Below are 23323 nucleotides of genomic sequence, written 5' to 3'. Positions count from 1 at the left end.
GTAGTAAGACAAAATATTGTTCTTATGGGGAAATCCAAATGTCTGGCTGGGGCAGGAGAAGGGTAAAGAGGTTAAAGTAGAGAATAGGTCAGAGTTTGTGAGATGAGAAAAAGCTACTGACTCGTGGGGCTGTTCTCTTGTAGAATGGCGGGGATGGGACCGATGCAGGTGTGCAAGGCCACCATGCTATCCTCCGAAGGTCGCAGAGCTACATCCCTACTTCAGGCTGCCGAGCCCCAGCGGGGCCACCGCTCCTTAAAAGCGGCTATTGTGTGAAACAGGGAAATGTGGTAAGTGCCAACGTTGGACCTAGGGCCAATCTCTGGCATTCAAAGCCCTTCATTACCTAGCCCTTCCTAGGGCTTGCTCCCCAGTACATACTCTTCAATTCAATGATATGGGCCTCCTGGCCTTTCCATAAACAGGACATTCCTTCTCTTGGCTCCAGGCATTTTCTCTAGCTGTCCCCAATGTCTGGAATGCTTTGCCTCCTCCACTCTGACTACTGACCTCCATGGCTTCTGCTAAGCCCCAACTAAAATCCCACCTTCTACAGGAAGCCTTCCCTAATACCTTTTAATTCCAATACTTTCCCATTTATCCTGTATATAGTTTGCTTTGTAGATATTTCTTTGCTTGTTGTCTCCTCCATTAGATTGTAAATTCCTTAAGGGCAGGGACTATCTCTTGCCTAACACTTAGCACAATGCCTGACACTAGTAGGCACTTAATAAATGTTCATTGAATTGAATTGCTGGATTGTACAGACTTGTGGGGAGAGATAAAAATTATGCTAGGATGAGATGTCAACCTATTTAAAACTATTTCTTTACCCAAAATGTTCAGAGTATTAGGCCTACAATCTAAAAGGCCAATATCCCTTGGAAGATTAAGGATTCTTCTTTTTCCTTCTCTTCCCCATCTTCCTCCTCCTCCTCCTCACCCTCACATTTGTGTAGCCCTTTAAGGTTTATATCCACCATCTTGTTTTAGAGTCGAAACACTCCTGTGAGCTTGGCCATAATAATAGTAATTATAGTAACATTTATAATCTTATATTATGCATGTAATTATGATATTATATATAATTATTAGCTATCACAATAGCTAACATTGGTATAACCCATTAAGACTCAAGGCAAAATATATAATTTCATTTCATCCTCATGATGGCTTGCAAGTACTAGTATTATTTTCATTTTACATATTAGGAAACTGAGGCTCAGACAGGTATAAAGTGGCTTGCCTAAGGTTACAAAGCTAGTAAATGACAAGACTTGCTACTTCAAATATTACGCCATATAACATTGTTATCTTAGATCCTGTCACCCCAGGATGGGATAATATCCCTGGAGGGAGCTATATACAAAGAGACATCCATCTCTCTTCTGTTTCAGAGAAAGAACTGGAAACGTCGTTTCTTTACTCTTGATGATTTCTCCCTCTCCTACTTCAAGTGTGAACAGGTGAGTAGTGATAGCTCTGGGACCCAGCAACAGAATCCTTCAGCCTTTTGGGTACATTTGTACCTACATAAATTTATGGGTACATGGGTTACACTCACACCATCATCACAGACATAAATGTAGAGATTTGCCCCACTTTGTCAGGTGCCCCTCTAATGCACAGATTTCTATCCCTAGTCTCCTTTCCTTCTCAAAGTTACAAAGGGTGCATGTTTTGTTTGCTTTCTTCTCAAATTTCCCATCCGTGTAAGGAATTCATGTGCTCATAGGATTTAGAGCTGGAAAGAATTATAAAGATCATGTCCAACTTTTCCATTTAACAAATGAGAAAACTGAGGCGAGAGAGTGAAATGACTTGCTCCAGGTCACACAGGTCTGAATTCTAGCCATCTCTGAGGCCATATTCATGGTTGATTTTGCACTTTCTTGCTTTTCATCCTACATAGATTTGGAGATCTCTGCCACCAAATCAGAACAAATTCTGAGTGACCCTGTGTAAGGAAGGGGAGAAAGGTGTCAGTTTGTTCTTGGGTAGAGATAGATGGACTTACCCCACCTTACTCTGTCTCTCTTCCCAGGACAGAGAGCCTCTTCGAACCATCCTTCTGAAAGATGTACTCAAGACTCATGAGTGTCTGGTCAAATCTGGGTAACTATTAATTCTGCTTGATTCTTTGCTGTTGGAGGAGAATGGTGCAGATAGAAGCCAAATGATGAAGAGTGAGTGGGTGGTAAGGAAGTGGAGGTAGCAAAGTGTAGTCTATTCTTACTAATGTTTAACAGTGAAGAGCAAGAAAGTGAAAGTAAAAACGGCTGCTTGAAGAAATGTCAGGGTCAAGGGAAGGTTGGTTTGTTTTCTTGTTTTTGGTTTTTTTTTTTTTCTGATGAGGGAAAAACACCTTAATGAATACCTGTCTAAACATTCCTTCTCAGTTGCCTTTGCTGGATCTTTATGCAGGTAGCTGGACACCCACTAATGTTGGGTGTCCCTTAAGACTCTGTCCTAAGTCATCTTTTCTTCTTCCTCCATACTCTTTCACTTGGTGATCTTATCAGCTCCCATGGATTCAATAATCTCCATGTAGAGGATTCTCAGATCTACTTCTCCAGCCCTAACCTCCCTACTAACCTCCACTCTCACACCTGCAACTGCCTATTTGACATATTTTTTTTATTAATTTATTTTGATTTATCAAAAATCATTTCCATAAGCTTTTGAGTTTAAAATTTTTCTCCCTCTCCCTTCCCACCTCCCCCCCCCAAGATGGTGCACAATCTGATATAGTGCCTATTTGACATCTTGAAATGGATGTCTCATAGGCACCTCAAACTTACCTAAGCCCTCCCCTCTTCTTAACTTTCCTTTTACTGTTGAAGATACCATCATCCTCCCAATCACCCAGGCTTAAAACCTCGGTATAATCCTTGAATCCTCACTCTTCTAATCCATAACCAATCTGTTACAAATTCCTGTCAGTTCTACCTTCGAACATCTCTTCTGTATGTTCCCTTATCTCCTCTGACACTGACATCATCATAGTGCGAGCCCTCGTCACCTCCCAACCGGACTATTGCAATAGTCTCCTGTTGATCTCCCTGACTTGTGTCTATCCCCTCCTCCACTCAACTGTCAAAATGATATTCCTAAAGGAAAGGTCTGACCTATGGCTCCAAGAAGCTGTAGCAGCCATACCCAGTAAAATCTTCTCAGCAGACTGGCTAAACAGATTGAGGGTAACCAACAGGTCTCAAACCAGTTGGTGAGTTAGAGGGGTGTTTACTCCAAGCATGTGAAGACTTCTCCTGGCAAAATGGGAGGATGAGAATAATCTGTTCCAATGGCCATGAAGGAGGCTGAAGTAGGCACTGTGGAACACTTAGACCTTGGTCGGACATCAAAGACACCAAAGTCATCTATTATATCCCAGACCATCACCAGTCATCCTAACTTTTGTTTTGACACTAGACTTAGATGACTCTGGAAGAGGGAATGAGGTAGATGACTTTATGCAACTTTGCCTCACTTAAATCCAATTCATGCCAAAGTCAAGATATCACCCATGATGTCATTGGTCCCCTTCAAAAATGAAGAACCAACAACCACAACTTCCTAAAGTACAGTTCTGACCATGTCATCCTGTATTTGATAAACTCCAATAGCTCCCATCATTTCTAGGATCAAATATAAAATCCTCTGTTTGGCCTTTAAAAGCCCTAATAACCTGACCCCCTCCTATCTTTCCCATCTTCTTAGGCCTTACTGTTCTCCAAGCACTGTGTGATCCACTGACACTGGCCTCCTTGCCATTCCTCAAACAAGATACTCTGTCTCCCAATTCTGGGCATTTTCACTGACTGACTATTCCCCATGCCTGAAATTCTCTCCCTCCTCATTTCTGACTCCTGGCCACCCTCATTTCCTTCAAGTCCCCCTCAAATCCCACCTTCTACAAGAAGCCTTTCTCGATTCCCCTCAATTCCCCTAGGGCCTTCCCTCTAATGATTATCTTTATCTGCATATATTTTGTTTGTACATAGTTTGCATGTTTGTTGTCTTCTCATTCTATGAGCTTCTTGAGAGGAAAAATTGTTTTTTGTTTTTCTTTGTACCCCCTACTATTAGCATTGCGCCTGGCCCATAGCAGGCACTTAATACATGCTTGTTGACTGACTGAGTAAAGTGAGGTAACTCAAGGATTCCTGTTATATCCTAATCCAAGAAAAGTTGGCTTCTGTGGAGTAAAAGGGCTCAGAATCCAGAGAGGGTATGTTTTGGTGGGCACTATGCTGCCAGTACAATTAATTTCAATTCAACACACATTAAGTACCTACTGTGTGCAGAGTACCAAGCTAGGCAATAGGGGATTCTGGTACCATGGAAAGACCATTGGCTCTGAAGCCAAAGGACTTTGGTTAAAATCCCACCTTCTGACAATTACTACCTTTGTGACCTCAGACAAGTTACTTAAATTTCCCTTTGCCCTTTTTCCTTATCCAAAATATGAGGAAGTTGGATTAGATGGGGCTTTGCCATGTTTAGTAGCTAATAATGTACAATGTCTTCTTGTTATTCTTTGATCGTTTTCTGTTTTGTCTGAGTCTTCGTGACCCCATTTAGGATTTTCTTGGCAAAAAAGACTAAAGAGGTTTGCCATTTTCTTCTCCAGCTCATTTTACAAATGAGGAAACTGAGGCAGACAGGGTTAAGTGACTTGCCCAGGATCACAGAGCTACTAAGTGTCTGAGGCCAGATTTGAACTCAGGAAGATGAGTCTTCCTGACTCTGGGGCTGGTGCTCTATGCACTATGGTTACACTGTTTTTGTTAGATGTATTCACCCACCCCTGTCCAAAACCTTAGTGTTTGACTCTTTCCTGTCCTGAATACTTGTGTCTAATTGGTTATGGAGTCCTGTTATTCTAACTCTATAATATCTCTCTTTCCCTCCTATTGTCATAACCTCAGTGTAAGTTCTTAATACAACCCACATGGATGACTTCACTTGTAATACTTCCTTAATAGAGGGGGCCCCCTCGGCATCCTGGGTCATCTCCAGTTGTTCTGATTTATATCTGGCCACTGGACCCAGATGGCTCCGGAGGAGAAAGTGAGGCTGGTGACTTCGCCCCGCCCTCCCTCACTTAAATCTAATTCACTTGCACATCATGGCATCATCTTCCTGATGTCATGGTCCTCTTGGAGAATGAAGGACAAACAACGACAACAATAACAATAGAAGGGAATCTTCACTCTTCTATCTGCCCTTGCAATCCATCCTTTTCACATACATCAGACCTTTCTTCCTTATATAGTATTATTATCCCTCTGCTCAGAAATCTTCCCTTTCCCGCTCAGAAATTTTCAGCTACTCCCTAGATGGCACAGTGGGATAGAGGGCTGAGCCTGGTGTCAGGAAGATCTGAGTTCAAATCTAGCCTTAGACACTTAATAGTTGTGTGACCTTGGGCAAGTCACTTAATGTCTGTTTACCTCATCTGTAAAATGAGGATGATAAAGCAGGGTTGTTGTAAGATCAATTGAGATAATAATTATAAAGTGCTTAGCATAGGGCCTGGCATATAGTTTGCGCTATATAAAGGTTAGTTATTGTTGTTGTTACCAAGTTAAGTTTGCATTCATTAGCCTGGCATTTGAAGCCATTTACAATCTGGTACTACTTTACTTATGTAGACTTTACCTTTGCTTGTTTACTCTATTGCATTCACAAGGTATAGTGGAAACAGTGTTAGCTTTATGGCCAGATGACCTTGCTTTGGAATCCTGGTTCTGCCACTTACTATTTGTGTGAGTTCAAGCCAGTCGTGTCATCTCATCCTCCTCTTCTGTAAAATGAGGAATTCAGACTGGAGGACCTCTAAGGACCCTTCCAGCTCTAAATCTGTGATTCTAGCGACCTGAACACACCCTGTGCTTTCTAGCCTCCATGCTCTGTGTGGGCCCTGGGCCTATTCCACTTCCCACCTGTTGAACTCTTAGGTATCCTTTAATGCCCAACTCAGATGCCATCTTCTCCTTAAAGCTTCCCTTGTTCCCCCCAGTTTGTGACACCCTTTCCTCCTTTGGGGACCCAACATAATGTTTTGCTTCATACATATCATTGCCCCCAAAACATTAACTGCTCAACTTCTGTAGTCAAAAAACCTGCCGTACAGATGGCCTTTCCTAGGCATTAGTGTGATCCAGACATTAGTTTTTCTGTCTCTTTGCTGCCTTTTTCATTAGTTTTCTTTCCTCATCCTCATTTCCTCAGAGTCCTATACTTTGCAGTAATATACTACAGTAATATACAGAATCCTATACTTTGCAGGGCAACTCACAGATATTCCTTGTAAGTCATCCAAAGTGGAAAAAAGGATGAATCTGTCTATTCCCAGGATTGCATGTGGAGATGATTCCATTTTGTGCTGTGGGAGAAGATGAATTAATGTGGGGCCTTGCAGCTTAACCAGGAGTCCTATCATAAGCAATAGGACCTTGACACCTAATTTCCTAAAGGGGATAGGAGTGGGAGTGGGAGGTGGGGAGGAGAGATTATGATCCCGGTGATCAAGTAGGAATCTTGATTAGTCTGCAGCTGTTTGCAATCTACAGTATAATAGCCATACCTTGAGAGGTCAATGTAGCTGATAGACTGCTGTTGTGCAGGGATCCCTTTGTACAGGGTCACACCTTGAAAGAAAACATTGCATAGTCCAGGAAACTATAAAACAGCCACTGAGGCTAGTAAATTATGGCCTTACCAGGTGTGCACTGTATAAAGCCATTTCTGCAACAGCCTCAGAAGCTTCAGGCACAAAACATGACAAGTTAGGATAATTTGTAAGGAGCTCTAATTTGAAATTCCATAGCTGGGAATGCCTTGGTCCAAGAGTCAGTTTCAGCTTTGACCCAAAGGTCTTGATTCATTCCAGAATGGTGCTAGAGAGCCCAGAGTATTGGCTATGGCCTGGTCCTGGGTCATACCTAGTTATCTTGTTCCCTAGAAAGTCTGTGTCATTCTGGGAATACAAGGAATATAAGGGGCTACTTTAGAGAACCAGGCATGTGGTTCATCCCTTGGCTCTAAATCTTCCCTGGAGCACATCCAAATCAGCATCAGCCAGAATTAGCCAATTCCAGAAGTAGAATTAGAGAGATTATGTATTGACAAAGCAACCCTCACTGGGGTGTGAGATCCAGAGCTATTCTTAGGACAAATCACAGTGTGAATTCCTTTCTCCTCGACCTCATCCCCCAACATTTTTATTATGGTGTAACCTGCTTAAAAATGATGCAGAATGAGGTGGCCTATGTGTGCTGAGAATCTGCAGCAGAGGGAATAAGTACCCACATCAAGGAGACTACACATTTGGGGGGGTACCTGATTAAAGTGAAGAGCCTTGAAGGGAAAGATGTCAGAGAGGTACAACGTGTAGTGGGGGGGCGGGAGTGGGGGGTGTGTGTGTGTGTGTGTGTGTGTGTGTGTAAGGAGCCAAATCATTCTATAAGTGAATAAACATTTATTAATCACCTACTGTGTGCCAAGCACTATGCAAAATCCCTTACAAATATCTCATTTGATTCTCACAATAATCTTGTGAAGTGTAGGTGTTGTTATTATCCTCATTTTATAGTTGAGGACACTTTGCCTGTAGGAGGGTTTTAAATCAAAGAATCTTGGGGTTCTCACTTATGGGCTGATAGTGACTATGCAAGTTTCATTTGCTTAATATCTATTTGAGGAACTCTTGCCCATAGCTTACTCAATGAAGGACTTTACTCTAGAGATGGCTATAATCTTATGCTGTACCTCATGCCTGAAACATTCTTATTTCCTCATCAATTCCCAGGAACTGCCTTTAAGACCCAGATCCAATCCAATTTTCTCCACAAAATCTTCCCTAGCAACTTTAACCCACACTGATCTTGCCTTTCTCTTTTTTCTTTTTTCTTTTTTTTAAATTAAAAAAAAATTGGGGGGCAGCTAGGTGGTACAGTGGATCGAGCTCCGGCCTCAGAATCAGGAGGACTTGAGCTCAAATCCGACCTCAGACATTTGACACTTACTTGCTGTGTGACCCTGGGCAAGTCGCTTAACCTTGATTGCCTCATCAAAAAAAAAAAATTTGTTTCTAGTTCCAAATTTTGTCCTTCCCTCCACTCCCATTGAAAGGCAGGAAATATGATACCTGTTATATGTATAAAGTCATACAAAACATATTTCCACATAAGCTGTGTTGAAAAAAAATCAAGAAAAATAAAGAGGAAACAATATGCTTCAGTCTGCACTCAGAGTTCATCGGTTCTCTCTCTGGAGGTGAATAACATTTTTCATCATTAATCCTTTGGAATTGTCAGATCTCACTTTTTTTTCCTGAATTCTTAAAGCATTTAGCTTGTAACCCAGACTGTCCCACTTAGATTTACTCAGTTCAACAATTCAGATCAGTAAAGAGGGCTACTGGGCTTGGAATCAGATGACATGTGTTGGATACCAGCTCAGCTACTTACCAGCTATGAGATCCTGGGCAAGTAACTTCTCTGGGCTTCAGTTTCCTTAGTGTATGAAATGAGAAGGTTGTATTAGAAGACTTCTGAAGTCCCTTCGAGTTCTTAGTCTGTGATCCTATGAACCTATTTATTGATTGATTACCTTATAATTATTTAATTAATCTTATCTTACCAACTAGCCTATAAGTGTCCTGAGAGCCAAAGTTAAGTCTTTTTAACATAAATTTGGTGCAATAAATATTTCCTGAGTGCCTCTCATGTGTAGGCCACTGCGCTGACCTCTGAGGAACCAAGATATTACAAAACATATACAGCCCTCAAGGAGCTCACAATATCATGCTTCATAATTAGTTCAAATTGCTTCTTGGTAGGATTTGATTTGACTTGAACCAATGGGTGAAAATTGCAGAGAAGGAGATTTTGTCAATTCCCTATATATCTTGGATATTAATTTTTTTTTTTTTTGCTGCAAAGATTTTCCTCTAGTCACTGTTTCCCTTTTAATTCTAACTGCACTAATTTTATTTTGCAAAAATATCATCAAAGCTACCAATATTATATCTCCTTTGATCCTCCCTATCCCTTATTTAGTCAATAACTTTATGTATAAAAATTTTCCCAATGATTAGAGCTTTTCAATAGGTAAATGAACTGTTCCATCAATAATAGTGTACAAGAGGATATCAGACTACTTATTGGGAATGTTGTAGAGACTTCGTTTTGGGGAGTTTTTTTCTGTTTAGTTATTTTTTTGAACTAGGAATGTTCTGACTTTCTTCAGACTCTGAGATTTTAAACTGTAATGCCTCAAGACTTAGAACTTAGGAGTTAGTCCTCTCCTCCCTAAATGGAGACAGAGACTTTTTTCTCTTTGGTTTGCAGCCCATTTGATGGGATAAGCTCATATAAGCCCATCATCCTAATGTAATGAGCTGCATGAAGTGAAGATGGGTGAAAGAAGGCCTCATGCCTTCCTTTGCCTCTTCTTCAGATTTTTCTCACTTTCTCATTTGCCTAGCACAGTTGTTGAACTATAGCATAGTCATTAAGCACATTTTGTTGCTGTTAGTCATTTTTCAGTTGTGTCTGACTCTGTGACCCCATTTGAGGTTTTGGTTTTTTTTTTTTGGCAAAGATACTGGAGTGGTTTTACCATTTTCTTTTCCAGCTCACTTTACAGATAATGAAACTGAGGCAAACAGGGTGAAGTGACTTGCTTAGAGTCATGAAGCTAAGAAGTGTTTGAGGTCAGATTTGAGCTCAGGAAGATGAATCCTCCTGACTCCAGGTCTTGTACTCTATCCACTGTACCACCTAGCTGCCCCTATTAAACCCATAGTTAGATGTTTAAGAAACAACATGTTGAATAACTGAATCAACGACACTGAAAGGGATTAGATATTTAAGAGAAAACAAGGCTGAATACAGGACGGTCTAGAGTTTTGCAGAGCTTTATTCTGAGGCAGGATGACTGAATTGTTGAGTTGAGGTGGGCGAGGGCTTAAATTGCATTGATATCCATACTAAGGATCATGAAGATGTGACAAGCTGTAGGAAGCAGAGGTGGATGAGAAGAGTGTAAATTACTTGGGTGTATAAGTTGAAAATTAATTAATTAATGGGTAGCCAAGAATCTCAAGGGAAATGGTGAAAAAAAGAGGGAAGGAAGGACACCTAGCACTATCAGATCTTAAACTGTACTACAAAGCAGCAGCTATCAAAACTTTTTAGAATTGATTAAAAAATTGGAAAGCTAATCAGTGGAACAGAGTAGGTAGGTACATAAGACCCAGAACAATCAAACACAGTAGCATAGCTTTTCATAAACCCAAGTATAACAACTATTGACACAGGATTTACTATTTGACAAACAACAATAACTCCTAACAAAGTTAGAAAGCAGTTTGACAGAAATTAGCTTTAGACTAGCATCTGTGGCTATATACCGCAGCAAGCTCCAAATGGATTCCTGACCTAGATACAGAAAGTCATGTTTCATTAAACAAATTAGAGGAGAATAGGGGGAAATGTTTTTCACAACTACGGAAACAGGAAAGTTCTTGACCAAAGTAGGGACAGAACGGATCAGAGGAAATCATATTAACAGCTTTGATGACATTTTTGCAAAATAAAATTAGTACAGTTAGAATTAGAAGGTAAACAGTGATTTTAAGGGAAATCTTTGCACACTCCTTTGCTTTAAAAAAAAAAAACAAACAACTTTGAAATTCAAGATAAATAGGGAACTGACATAAACATGTAAGACCAAGAACCATTTCCCAATAGATAAATGGTGGAGTGATATGAACAATCCATTCTCAAGAAATCCCAAAACCATATTGAAAATACTCCACATCACTAATAATAAGAGAAATGCAAATTAAAACGACTCTGAGGTTCCATTTCACACCAATCAGATTTGCAATGACGACTGAAAAGGAAGATTGAAATTGTAGAAGAGGCTGTGCAAGGATAAGTACACTTAAGTACTGTTGGTTCAATTGGTCTGTCCACAGTTAAAAGCAATTTGGAACTATACCTCAAAAATCACTAACTGTGCCTGCCCTTGACCTGGTAATACCATTACTAGACATACACTCCAAGTTGTTCCAAGACAAAGGGAAAGGGTAAATATGTACAAAAATATTTATAGTAGCACTTTTTGGTGTAGTATAGAATTGAAACTATGGGAATGCCCGTCAATGAGGGAATGGCTGAACAAGTTATAGTATACTAATGTAATAGTATATTATTACACTATAAGAAGGGAGATTCAGAGGAATCTGGGGAGACTTGTATGCACTAATAAAGAATGAAGTGAGAAGAACCAGATGAACAATTTATAAAGTGACTATAATATTTGAAAGGAAAAGAACTCTGAATGTTTGATGAATGCAATGACCACTCACAACTAGCAGAATGCTGATAAAGCTTGAGTCCTATCTTTTGTTAGAGGACTGTAGGCATAGAACACACCATACATTTTCAGACATGACTAATCCATGGTTGTTGGTTTTGGTTTTGGTTTTGGTTTTATTTTTGCTTTTTGTTTTTTGGTTTTTTTTTTTTTTGGTCTTGTTTTTGCTTCACCATAGTTGTTAAAAAAAAAGAGAGAGAGAGAGGACTTTGGGGGATGGGAGACAATGAGGAATGAAGAGGGTGTTAATGAGAGATGCAAAAATAAAACAAAGAAAGGCACTTCTCTAAAATAGTTAAAAACTATACCAAAGAAGGCAGAAGGAAATTCAAAAGGGGACACAGAAAAACAGAGCCATGTTGGAAGTACTGGACTGTGAAATGTACAAAATCTGAAATGTACAAAAACCAAAACCAAACCATACATAGTAAAGTTTTGCAGTCAAATATTTTATTGTTGTTCAGGCATTTTGGTTGTGTCTAATTCTTTGTGACCGTATTTGGGGTTTTCTTGGCAAAGATACTAAGTGTCTGAGGCCAGATTTGAACTCAGGAAGATGAGTCTTCCTGACTCCAGGCCCAGCACATTATCCACTATGCCACCGAGCTACCCCTCAGTCAAATACACTGTCCTCTTTTTCTGTTCTTTGTATAAGGACATGTTCGTGTTGTTGATGTTTGTTAAATTCATATTTTTTTAAAAAATGAAATTTGAAGAAAAGTAAGAAAATTGTAGGTCCAGGGTAGTCTCAGGATGGTAAAGCTTGAGAGTCAATTCTCAAGAGCAAGGACTCTTAACCTGGGGTCCACTAACCCATTTGAGGGGAACTTGGGCAGAAAAAAAATTACATCTTTATTTTCACTAACCTGTCACTGAAATTTAGCATTTCCTTCATTTTTTAATGTAGACAACAATATGTAGGGGTCTTGAGGTTTCACCAGACTTACTAAAGCGTTCATGAACAAGAAAGGTTAAGAACCCTTGTTATTTAAAATCCTGATTGGTAGGGTAAAATGGTGTTTGAAATTTTTGTCTCAAGTATTTTTTAACATTCCATCTTTTCAAGAGATGGCTGATGGGAGATAATGATCACCAGGGTCATGAATATCCAAGAGAGAATCTAAGTCTTCTGTAGTTATTCCAGCATTTTTTTTGTTAAATTCTTTGTTCTCTGTCTTTATATCTAGAGAGCTCTTAATGAGAGACAACCTGTTTGAAATAATAACAAGCTCTCGGACCTTCTATATTCAGGTAAGATGTCATTTAGTAGTGTTTTAATGTCTTACGACTGTGAGTGAACAATTAATAAACCTCATTCTTTTCTCTGCTTTCTCTTTTTGAGTTCTAAGGGATCTAAACAGTAAATCTAGCACCTGACAGTTATTCTAAGTCCCATTATCTAACAGGATGTTTGCCCCAAACTTCCCAACCATACAAAAATAAAAACAGGCTGAGCCACTGTACTGGGGAATGTGAGTTTGTATTCAGCTGATGTCAGCCACTGGATTCTAGCTAAGCAGAGAAAAAGGAGAACTGGCCAGTGATTTCACTTCTCCTATCTGGTTTATTTTTAACCATAGCTCTGTATGTGGACGTTACATCTAAATGGAAGGGCAGAAGCCCAGAGTGCCCTGTTTCAGGGCCAGGTGCACAGCCCAGCTGCACAGAGAAAGCCATTGTCTGGGCACTTGCTGTTCAGCCAGGGGTTCCCCGTCTCCACCCACAGCATTGGCTCCTTCCCATCTCCTGCTACAGTCACAGGAGCTGCAAATTCCTGCCTGGCACTGGCCTTTGGAAAAACAGCCTTCTATCCAGGGCCTGTGCTTTCAGGCGTAAGCCTCCGACTACTGTTAGCCCATTGATCTCTAGTATGTGAGATCATGTGGCATAGTGGACATAGCCCTGGACTCAAACTCGGAAGACAGGAGGTCAGATTCTCTCCTCATTACATGTTATAACTGTGTGACTTAGAGCAAGTCACTTCATCTTTCTGAGCTATAGTTTCTATCTGTAAAATGGACATCATAATACTTGAGGAACCTTCCTCGTGAGGTTGTTGAAACTCAAATGGGATAATGTATATAAAGTGTTTTGTTCATCTTAAAGTGCTTTATCAATGCCAACAATTATTATTATGACCATTTCCCATACTGACAGAAATTATTGTGTATCTTTCACAATGGGGACAATTTTCCAATGCAGCATCTCTATGTGTGAATTTGGTTGTGTATTCTGGGACCTCAGAGCAAACTTTTCAAAGCCTCCCTTCCTCCATAGCCTGGCTCCCATCCCTTCTCTCCAAATGCCCTCATAAGACAAACTAGGGACCCACTCAACTTTCATTGGCACCCAGACGTTTCCAGGCCTGCTTTCATAGTAGGTACGATCATTGTTCTTTTCTACCTGCACAAAGCAGGCAGGTCAGGGACCCCGTAGGCTTTTCTTAGTGAGTTGAGCTAATTTAGTTATATGTATGTGTGTATGTGTGTATGTGTGTATGTATGTATATTTACACATATGTATGCATGTACATATGTATTTGCTGACTGAGAGAAAATCAGCAAGAGTTTTTTTTTTCGTTTCAAAGAAGAAAAAGCACAGGGTGAAGGATGATGCAAAGAAATCAAATACCTTAAAAATGCTTGTTATTTAAGGCAAGAAGTGTGATAGCTACCTGTTCAATTCAAGAAACATTTATTTCACTTTAATTTTTAAAAACTTTTGTAAGCTTACTAATTATTTTTTTAAATTATTTTAAAGTTGTTTATATTTTAATTTATTTTCTTAAAGTTATTTTAAAAATTATTATTTGCTTCTTTGTGACCTCTTCAGAATGTAGTGATGCAACTCTGGGCAAGTCACTTAACCTCTCTCTACCTCAGTTTCCTCATTGGTAAAATAGGTCCTCACAGGACCATTGTAAGGATCAAATGAGATATGTAATATGCTTTGCAAACTTTAAAGCTTAAAGTAAACTTAACAAAATAAGGACAAACATCTTACATAAAGCCCTTAGTTTTATCAAGCAGAACCAAGCACATCAACAGAAAAAAAACAAAACCAAAATAAGCATGCAATGTGTTTTTGCTGTGGTCTCTTTCCATATCCACCTGAGGCCAGGGAACCTTTGGTTTTGTTTTCTTTTTTTCATGTATAATTGTGGTTTTGATTCTGTTTTTATTGCTTTGCATTACTTCATATGGGTTTTACTCTATTTCTCTCTATTTGTATTTATCATCTTTCATGGCACCATATTCTATGAAATGATCAAGCCATAACACATCCAGCTATTTTCCAACCACATTCTAATGTGAGATTTTTTGGAATCCTGTAGAGAAAGAAATGCATCTGATGCTTGTTCATTCTGCCATTACGGTGTCTGAGCTTTGTCAGCCTTCTCACCCCGTCTTCCCACAAGACTTTGAATATCAAGAGTTTACTTGCAAATTTTTTGAGTTCTTAGTATAGGAGACACAGCATAACCTTATAGAAAAGAATGCCGGAATCAGGAAGACCTGGCTTCACCTCTCACTGCTGACACTTGCCAACAAGTCACAATTTGAGTTCCATTTGTCAAATCTGAGTTTCAATTTCTTTATGTGTAAATTGAGGATAATAATGCCTGTAGTGTATCTACTTTGCAGGGCTGTTGTGAGTTTTAAGTCATAATATATGGAATGTGCTTCGTAAATGTTAAAGTACTATGTCAGTATATTGTTAGTATTCATTAGTATTAATTAGTAGTTATACATATGTATACATATACATAGGTACATATATACACATTATGTATACATATTACATTGTAATGTCTATATTACATATACATATATGTGTGTGTATGTGTATGTATATATATATTATATATATATATATATATATATATATATATATAGTACAACTCAGTATTTTAATACTGTGTGTTTAAATAGCTAAACATTGGGTGTTTAGATGTTTCATGGTCCTGCCCTCATGGACTTTACAGTCTATTTGGAGGATAAGACAAGTTTAAAAATCAGTCTAATGCAAGCTCTATTCTTGATCTGGTTCCTTTTTATCTGTGACCTAGATGGTAGCAGAGATGGCATGCCTACCAAATTATCCCTCCGGGAGCTCAAAGAAATCACTAACATGTTGGGTGGCGAATTCAGAATCCAAAAAGATTTTGATAGGCTAAAATAATGGGCTTGATCTGCTATGTTAAGATTTAATAAGGATAAATGTTATTGCCTGATTGTACAATTCTGAAAATCAACTGTACAAGTACAGGATGAGAGAATTGTGACTAGACAATAATTAACTGTGAAGAAGGATCTTGGTGTTTTAGTGGGCTGTAAGCGAGAGCCAACTGCATAAGCCTAAAAGTTAACACAATCTTAAACCACATTATATAAGAGGCCTAATGTCCCTAATGAGGGAGGTGATCATCCCACTGTCAGACATCACTAGACCTACTAAGACCTCATCTCAGCTATTGTGTTTGCTTCTCTACGTCCTCTTCAGACTCTTTGCTAGCTGTACAACTCTGGGCAAATCGCTTCACTTTTCTCTGCCTCAGTTTCCTCATTGGTAAAATGGGGATGATCGCCTACCTCATAGGACCACTGTAAGGATCAAATGAGATATGTAATATGCTTTTTCGATCCTTAAAGCTTATATAAATCTCAGCTATCATCTTACATATAATTTATATACTTTATTTTAATATTATATTTATAATTACATACATGTATTATATATAACATTATACATTTATGTTACATATATTATATGATTATATTATATACAACATGATAATATTATATATAACAATATGTATGATATTATATAAATAATTATAATTCCAGATAGGGCAAATTAGAATATATACAGCCACTTTATGGGATTCATTATTTGCACTAATTGGGACCTAGCTATGCTGTTCTAGAGATAAAGACTATGATCAACTCATTCATGTTGAGATGTTAGAAATTTAATGTATTCTACTAATTGGCTTTTCAAAATGGGGATCATACTGAGAGGGCAACATTTAGCCCAAATGAATATATCTCTAAAAGTGGAATTTTAAGCACCATAGAACTTGAAATTGGGGGTGAACCCCCAATTGAAAATCATCCCTTACTCTGCTAGTCCATAAGCCCAAAGATTATGTTGAACAGTTGTACTCTTTTACGTGTTCTCTGGAAGTACTCTACTACTACCTTTTTTTTTTCTTAGTACCAAGATGAATTTAATCTGTGGGTAGAAATGGCCCCAATTGGCAATGGACTACAAAACAATCAGGAAGTGGGAATGCAGGACAACTTGGCGCTAGGTTAATGGTATAGTGGGAAAAGTCACTAGAGAGGGAGTCAGGAGGCCTGTGCTGTAGTCATTTACTGCCATTTACTGGCTGCATGACTTTGGGTGAGTGAGTCAATCTCTCTAGGCCTCCATTTCCTCATCTCTTTACAAAAAAAAAAAAAAAGAGTTGAATTTGGCCATCTCGATGGTTCTTCTAGCACAGTGAAAAAAGAATGAGTTCTGGAGTCAGTGGACCCTGGATTCAAATCCTGACTCAGATGTTTACAATCTGTGTGATCTTGGGCGAGTGATTTGACTTCTCTGGGCCTGAGTTCCTCATCTATAAAATTTTTAAAATTAATTTATTTTTAGTTTTCAAATTCAATTCCATAAGATTTTGAGTTTTAAATTTTCTCCTCCTCTCTCCCTTCCCATCTCCCCACCCCAAGACAGCATGCAATCTGATATAGGCTCTACTTATACATTCATATTAAACATGTTTTCACATTAGTCATAATGTAAAGAAGAATTAGAACTAATGGGAGGAACCATGAGAAAGAAGAAACAAAACAAAACAACAAAAGAAAAGGAGAGCAAATGGTATGCTTCCATCTGCATATAGACTCCAAAGTTCTTTTTCTGGACGTGGATAGCCTTTTCCATCATGAGTCTTTTGGAGTTGTCGTAGATCCTTGTATTGCTGAGAAGAGCTAAGTTTATCAAAGTCAGTCATCGCACAATTTGGCTGTTACTATGTACAACATTCTCCTGGTTCTGCTCACTTCACTCAGCATCAGTCCATACAAGTCTTTCCAGGTTTTTCTGAAGTCTGCCTTCTCATCATTTCTTATAGCACAACAGTATTCCATTACATTCATATACCACAACTTGTTCAGCCATTCCCCAATTGATGGACTTCCCCTCAATTTCCAATTCTTTGCCACCACAAAAAGAACCGCTATAAATATTTTTGCACATATGAGTTCTTTTCCCATTTGTACAATCTCTTTGGGATACAGACCTAAAAATGCTATTGCTGGGTCAAAGGGTTGGCACATTTTTATAGCCCTTTGGGCATAGTTCCAAATTGCTGTCCAGAATGGTTGGATCAGTTCACAACTCCACCAACAATGCATTAGTGTTCCAATTTTCCCACATCTTCTCCAACATTTATCATTTTCCTGTTTTGTCATGTTAGCCAACCTGATAGGTGCCACATCTATAAAATAATGCTTTTGGACTAATGGCCCCTGAGGTCTGTTTCAGTTCTAAACCTACAGGGGCATGGAAATGAGGCCTCAAGGAAATATTCCTATTGTCTTTGGACAATGATCATGATTTGCTTGATTTGATGACATTCTATTAGAGGGGGTTGGTCATAGAAAACTTACCTAGGATTCAGAGCTAGAAAGGACCTTAGAAATCAACTATCTTAGTCTTTTCATTTTACAGATGAAGAAACTGAGGCCCAGATTTGCTCATGGTTGTTCAGGTGGCAAAAGATGGTACGGCAGTCAGGGTGGGTAGATAGCTTGCTTCCTTCCTCTCTTCACTGAGCTTCCAGCTGCCCCCTTGTGGGCATTGGCAGGTATCATTTGGTATAATTTTTTCCATTTTTTAAAATGATACTTTATGGTGTTATTTAACTCACCTACAGATAGAGAAGTGATGAGTTCAGCAGACTGAGATACATATATATATATATATATATATAAATATATTGTACATGGCTAATAAGGGATTTTGTTTTGCTCAACTATACATGCTTGTTATAGGGAATTTGTTTTTCTTGTTTTCTCAGTTGAAGGGAGAAATAAGAGGCAGAGAAAACAGACTTTCATTTATTCAAAAAATTTTAATTACAAAGAAATATAGTTATCAAAAATATTTTTTACATTCACTGATACCAAGATAAGAACCTGCTGAGTTAGGTGATTTCTAAGGTCCCTCCAGTTCTAAATCTTGTGATCCAAAGGTCCCTTCCCACCTCTAAGCTTCCATGAATCTGTGAACTTCCAAGGTCAAATAAGAGGCTTACAAATGGACAGAAACTGTGTTCCTAAGCACTTCCATATGACATATATAAATGTTTTCCAGGCGGACAGCCCAGAAGACATGCACAGCTGGATCAAGGAGATTGGTGCAGCTGTCCAGGCTCTCAAGTGTCATCCTAAAGTAAGTCACATCCTTTCTTTTACACAGTTAATACCAATTAAAGATCATGCTTACTGAGTGGGCATGTCTTATTGGAAGATGGGGACAGGCAGGCAGCCTGTGTCCAGGATGCAGCTGTAGCATTAGAATGTTTTCTCTTTTTTATTTGTTTCTTCATTGGTCTGGATGCAGGTTTTTTTGTTTGGGCGTTTTTTGGGGTGATTTTTTTTTGAAGGAAGAGGTTGGAGTAGTTATGGAGAGCTGGGGGAAATGGAAGATGTAATGTTTATGCTGTATTCTTCAGAAAACCTACCTGCTACTGAAATCAAAATACAGTTCTGGATTCAGACTTGAGATGCTGCTGTTTGTCAGTGTTTACATTGGGAGGATGCCTGGAGTTATAAAATAGAGATGTTGGGGAGAGGTACTTTTCCTGGGGATTGGAAAACATTGCACAAAGAAAATTCGGTACAGTGGGAAAAGCATTGAATTTAAACTATGAAGAATCTATTACTAGTCATTTAATTTTTCCCAGCCTCAGTTTCATCATCTGCAAAATGGGAGGACCCAACTAGTTCCTCTCCCAAGTCCCATCCAACTCTAATTCCTGTGATGTGAGCCTGGAATTTAAGGCCTTCAGGAATCTGGTTTTAACCTTTTTCCATCCTGATTTCACACATTGTGTGTCTCAGGCAGCCTGGAGCACTAGCTTCTTCACAATCGTGTCCTGCCCTCTCTGTGCATTCATTGAAGCTGCCATCCACAATTGGTATACTCTCCTTCAGGGGTGTACTGGTAAATGTTTAACAGGTTCTCAAAAAAAAAAAAAAAGTGTGGTTGAGGGCTGAATCTGCATTTTTCACACTTTCTTAAGTCTAGACAATCAACAAAATGACAAATGGAGCTCAGGTTGGCAGAGTTTGTCAATTCCCTGCAAGGTAAATGCTCATACTGAACATTTAACATTTGGCTAGTGGGAGCCGGCTCCAGCACACTCTTGCTTTCCCTCCTCATCTTTGCCAGTTGGAATCCTCTTTTTCAAGACATTGAGGTATCCTTCCCCCCCCCCAAAAAAAAATTGGAGAAAAAAGAACAGAAAGAAGGCCAGACAAGAACAACTTTGAAAGCTACAAGTCAATTTTATTATACGGTGTCCCTAAAGTCTTAGTGCAGTTTAAACTTTAATAAGCTTAATAAGCTTTAATAAGCTTAAACTACACTAAGACTTTGGAGACACTCTATATACTCAAAAAGAAAAACAAACTATGTGACACCCACAATTTCCTGTTTAGCTCTCCTTTCCTATTCTACTATGTGTACAATTCTCTTTTTCTGTTCTACTGTGTACCTTCAAACCCATTCTGTTTAGTACTTGTTAAGTCTAATTCAAGAACAAAAAGTTAAAAGAAAAAACAAAAAGAATCTTTTTCCCTTCGAGGCCTACCTTAGGTGCCATTTTCCCCATGAAGTCTGTGCTGATTGCCCCAACTGAAAATGCTCTTTTCCCTTCTTAGATTCTCCCAGAGCACTTTATGTAGCCATCTTCTTTGTCTCTGTCAATCACACTGTTTTCTATTATACTTATTTGTATATATGTCTTATCATTATATACTATTACATTACCATATTATATCATATTAATCATATTCTTCTTGTAAACAGGGTCTATTTTGTATCAGTCCTCTTATCTCTAGCGTCTAGCATGGTGCCATGTATAAGTGCTTAATAAAGAGATGTTTGTCAAATTGAATATCATGACTCATGATATTGCCCATATTTATTTGTTATTTCCCCCCCCTTCTACTCCAGGAAATGTCTTTCTCTAGATCAGTTTCATTGTCCCGGCCTGGAAGCTCCAATTTCTCAGGTGTGTCCAACTCCACCCCATGCAGAGGACGGCCACCTGGGGAAGAGAGGAAAGCTCCCTGCAAAGCTCCCTTCATTGCTTCATCCTGGCAGCCCTGGACACCTGTCCCACAGGCAGATGAAAAGCTGCTTCTGGATGAAGAGACTCCTGGAGGCTCCCCCTTCATGTCCAGACGTGGGGAAAGTGATGCCACCCTGCTGTCAAGTTCTCGGGTACGGCATCGATCAGAGCCCCAACAGCCCAAAGAGAAACCATTTATGTACAACCTGGATGATGAGCATATACGGACCTCCGATGTGTAACCAGGCACAGCCCAGCTAGAAAGGAGGGAAAGGGGCTCGTGTGTCCAGAACCAGGAAGTTTCTTTGTCTTGAGAGACAGCAGTGTATCAGTCATACTTCTGTGGAGTTGGCTTATCTGGAGCCTTCCAGGCATGGCAGACCTTCAAGTTGTTCTACAAGATAGTATGTATTTAGCCTGCTGAAATAAGTTCAACAAGACCAGGGACCAGTGGTACCATAACCATGTTTAGTGAGAATGGTAGAACTCCACTCCAGGTCCTAACACCTTGAGTATTCACTGGACTGTTGGTTCTGTGACCTCTGCATTGAGATATCCTTTCAGCACTCATCAGTTTCCTGCTCTGAGAGAAGTAGAGTTTGCAAAAGACTATGGGCTGACTTTACCTCTAACAAAGCTTTATGTCTGTGTGCTTTTTTTTTCCCCACAAAAGAAACTTTACTCAGTCAACCAATGTTGTTGTTATTCTTCCTCTGGCTGAGATCTGGCAAGACAAGGTATAAGTGATGATATGGGCCAACAAAGGTGAAAACAGCTAATGGGGCCTGCTGAAGGATCAACGTTTCTTCCCAGTACACTTGGTTGACCATGATACTTTTGCTTGTTCTTGGATTCTTCATAATTCTCTCATTGTATCCCATACTTCTGTTAAGAATAATCTATTTGAGAGGTAGTGTTAATTTTGGTCAAAATTCAGTGTTTTTCCTCAGGTTATAGCCATAGACAGTTTCCCCTGGAAGGCTGCCAAAGGAAGGAGGGAGTCTGGGTCCCAGCTCAACCACAGAACATAAAATAAGTATATGAAAATACTAAGTTGTCTTTTGCATCCTTTTTGAAATATGAAACGGCCAAATACTGTGAAGTCATGAGACATGAGAACCCACCCATCCTGTTGGCATGCCAACACTTTTTTATGTCAAATGCCATGGTTGTTCAAGTGGGTGTTGCTTTCAATATGGTATGATATTAATATGAGATGTGTGGAGGATTGATGAGTATATGATGATTCCATGGTCTCATATATGACTGGTCAAAGCTCTACATTCAGAATTTGGACTTATATTAACTTTAGAAATAAGTGCTAGGCCTGCTGTGGAAAAGGGAAAATAAGGTTCAACCAAGTAAACTTTTTTCTCTCCCTGTTTTCCAGCCAGAATATATTGTCTTGTCAAAGGTGAAGAACTATTCAAGAAGAGCCAACTCAGTCCTTGCTAATTATTCATTATTTCTTAGGCAATTGGAGATTAGTTTTAGGATAATGCCAGACCACCACAATTACTGTATAATGTGTCCCAGTTGATCCCTTTTTAAAGAATTCCTCACCTATGCCCTTTGAATAATGTGTTGTATAATTTAGGGGCACACTGAAAACTCTCCATTTTCTCTCTCAACATTTCCCCAAGCAAATCCTTGGGATAGATAGATTGTTCAGTACCTAGTGTTAAAGCAACAAAATTTAATTGACAACTTTCAGAATCTTTTTTTTTAACATTCATGAGATTATAAATAACATCTTTTGACATTTAAATTGTGGGAAACCTCTGTGGGCATTTTGTGGTAAGATAATTGGGAGGGTTATTTGTACTTTTAAAAAAAACAGAAATATGGTTTATGAAATGTTGTACAAATGTAAACTACTGTTATTAGGAAAATAGAAATCAGTTTGGGACCACTGGATTTCGAGTCAAAAGAGCAAAGGTCAGATCCTGGCTCTACAACTTAAATCTACATACCCTCTGGCAGGGCATTTTGGGCCTTAGTTTCCTCAGTAAAATGAAGGGGTTAGCTTATATCAGTGGTTTTTAATTCGTGGTCCTGGGACTCCTGGAGTCCTCAAGACCCTTTCAGGGGATCTCTGAATTCAAAACTATTTTCATAATAATACTAAAACATTTTAATTTCAAATAGAGCAAATATCAATAGATATAACCAGTGAGGTGCTGGAGCCAGCTCAAATCAGCTCTCAAGAGCTTACGTTAAATTTCCAGTGTGACCACTTAAATCTTGGGAATCAATAAATGCTACAAATCAGAGATTGATTTATTGTTTTGTTGATTATCTAGAGTTAAGAAAGTAATGGAGAAAATGTTGATAATGCAAATTAAACTCAAAAATGTGTAGTGTGTACATTTCTTTTTTTTTTCTGGAGAGGTAATTATAATCTACATAAACAAAAGATCTTGGTGGGTAGGTTGGGAGGGGAGGCTCAATTTTTAAGTGTAAAAGGGTCCTGAGATCAAAAGTTTGAGAACTGATGGGTTAGATGAACTCCAAAATCCCTTCTAGCTTAAGATTCCTGTGATTCCAGTAATTCCATTGACTAGA

General features: G+C 39.0%; 1 protein-coding gene across 1 annotated transcript; it reads left to right on the top strand.

Moving 5' to 3' along the window:
* Positions 1–143: 143 nt before the first annotated feature.
* Positions 144–23033, top strand: LOC114032958 (pleckstrin homology domain-containing family A member 2-like; the record flags this gene model as incomplete). The annotated part of the gene is made up of 6 exons (XM_027848405.1): positions 144–290; positions 1398–1466; positions 2045–2115; positions 12582–12645; positions 18775–18852; positions 20641–23033. Coding segments are annotated over 6 exons (789 nt in total), but the record flags the coding sequence as incomplete, so codon positions are not given.
* Between the last annotated feature and the right edge of the window lie 290 nt (positions 23034–23323).

Source organism: Vombatus ursinus, unplaced genomic scaffold (genome assembly GCF_900497805.2).
Source record: "Vombatus ursinus unplaced genomic scaffold, bare-nosed wombat genome assembly UNPS02006188.1, whole genome shotgun sequence".
Taxonomy (NCBI): domain Eukaryota; kingdom Metazoa; phylum Chordata; class Mammalia; order Diprotodontia; family Vombatidae; genus Vombatus; species Vombatus ursinus.
Note: the sequence above shows the minus strand (reverse complement) of the source record. Positions and strands in the feature narration are given on the sequence as shown.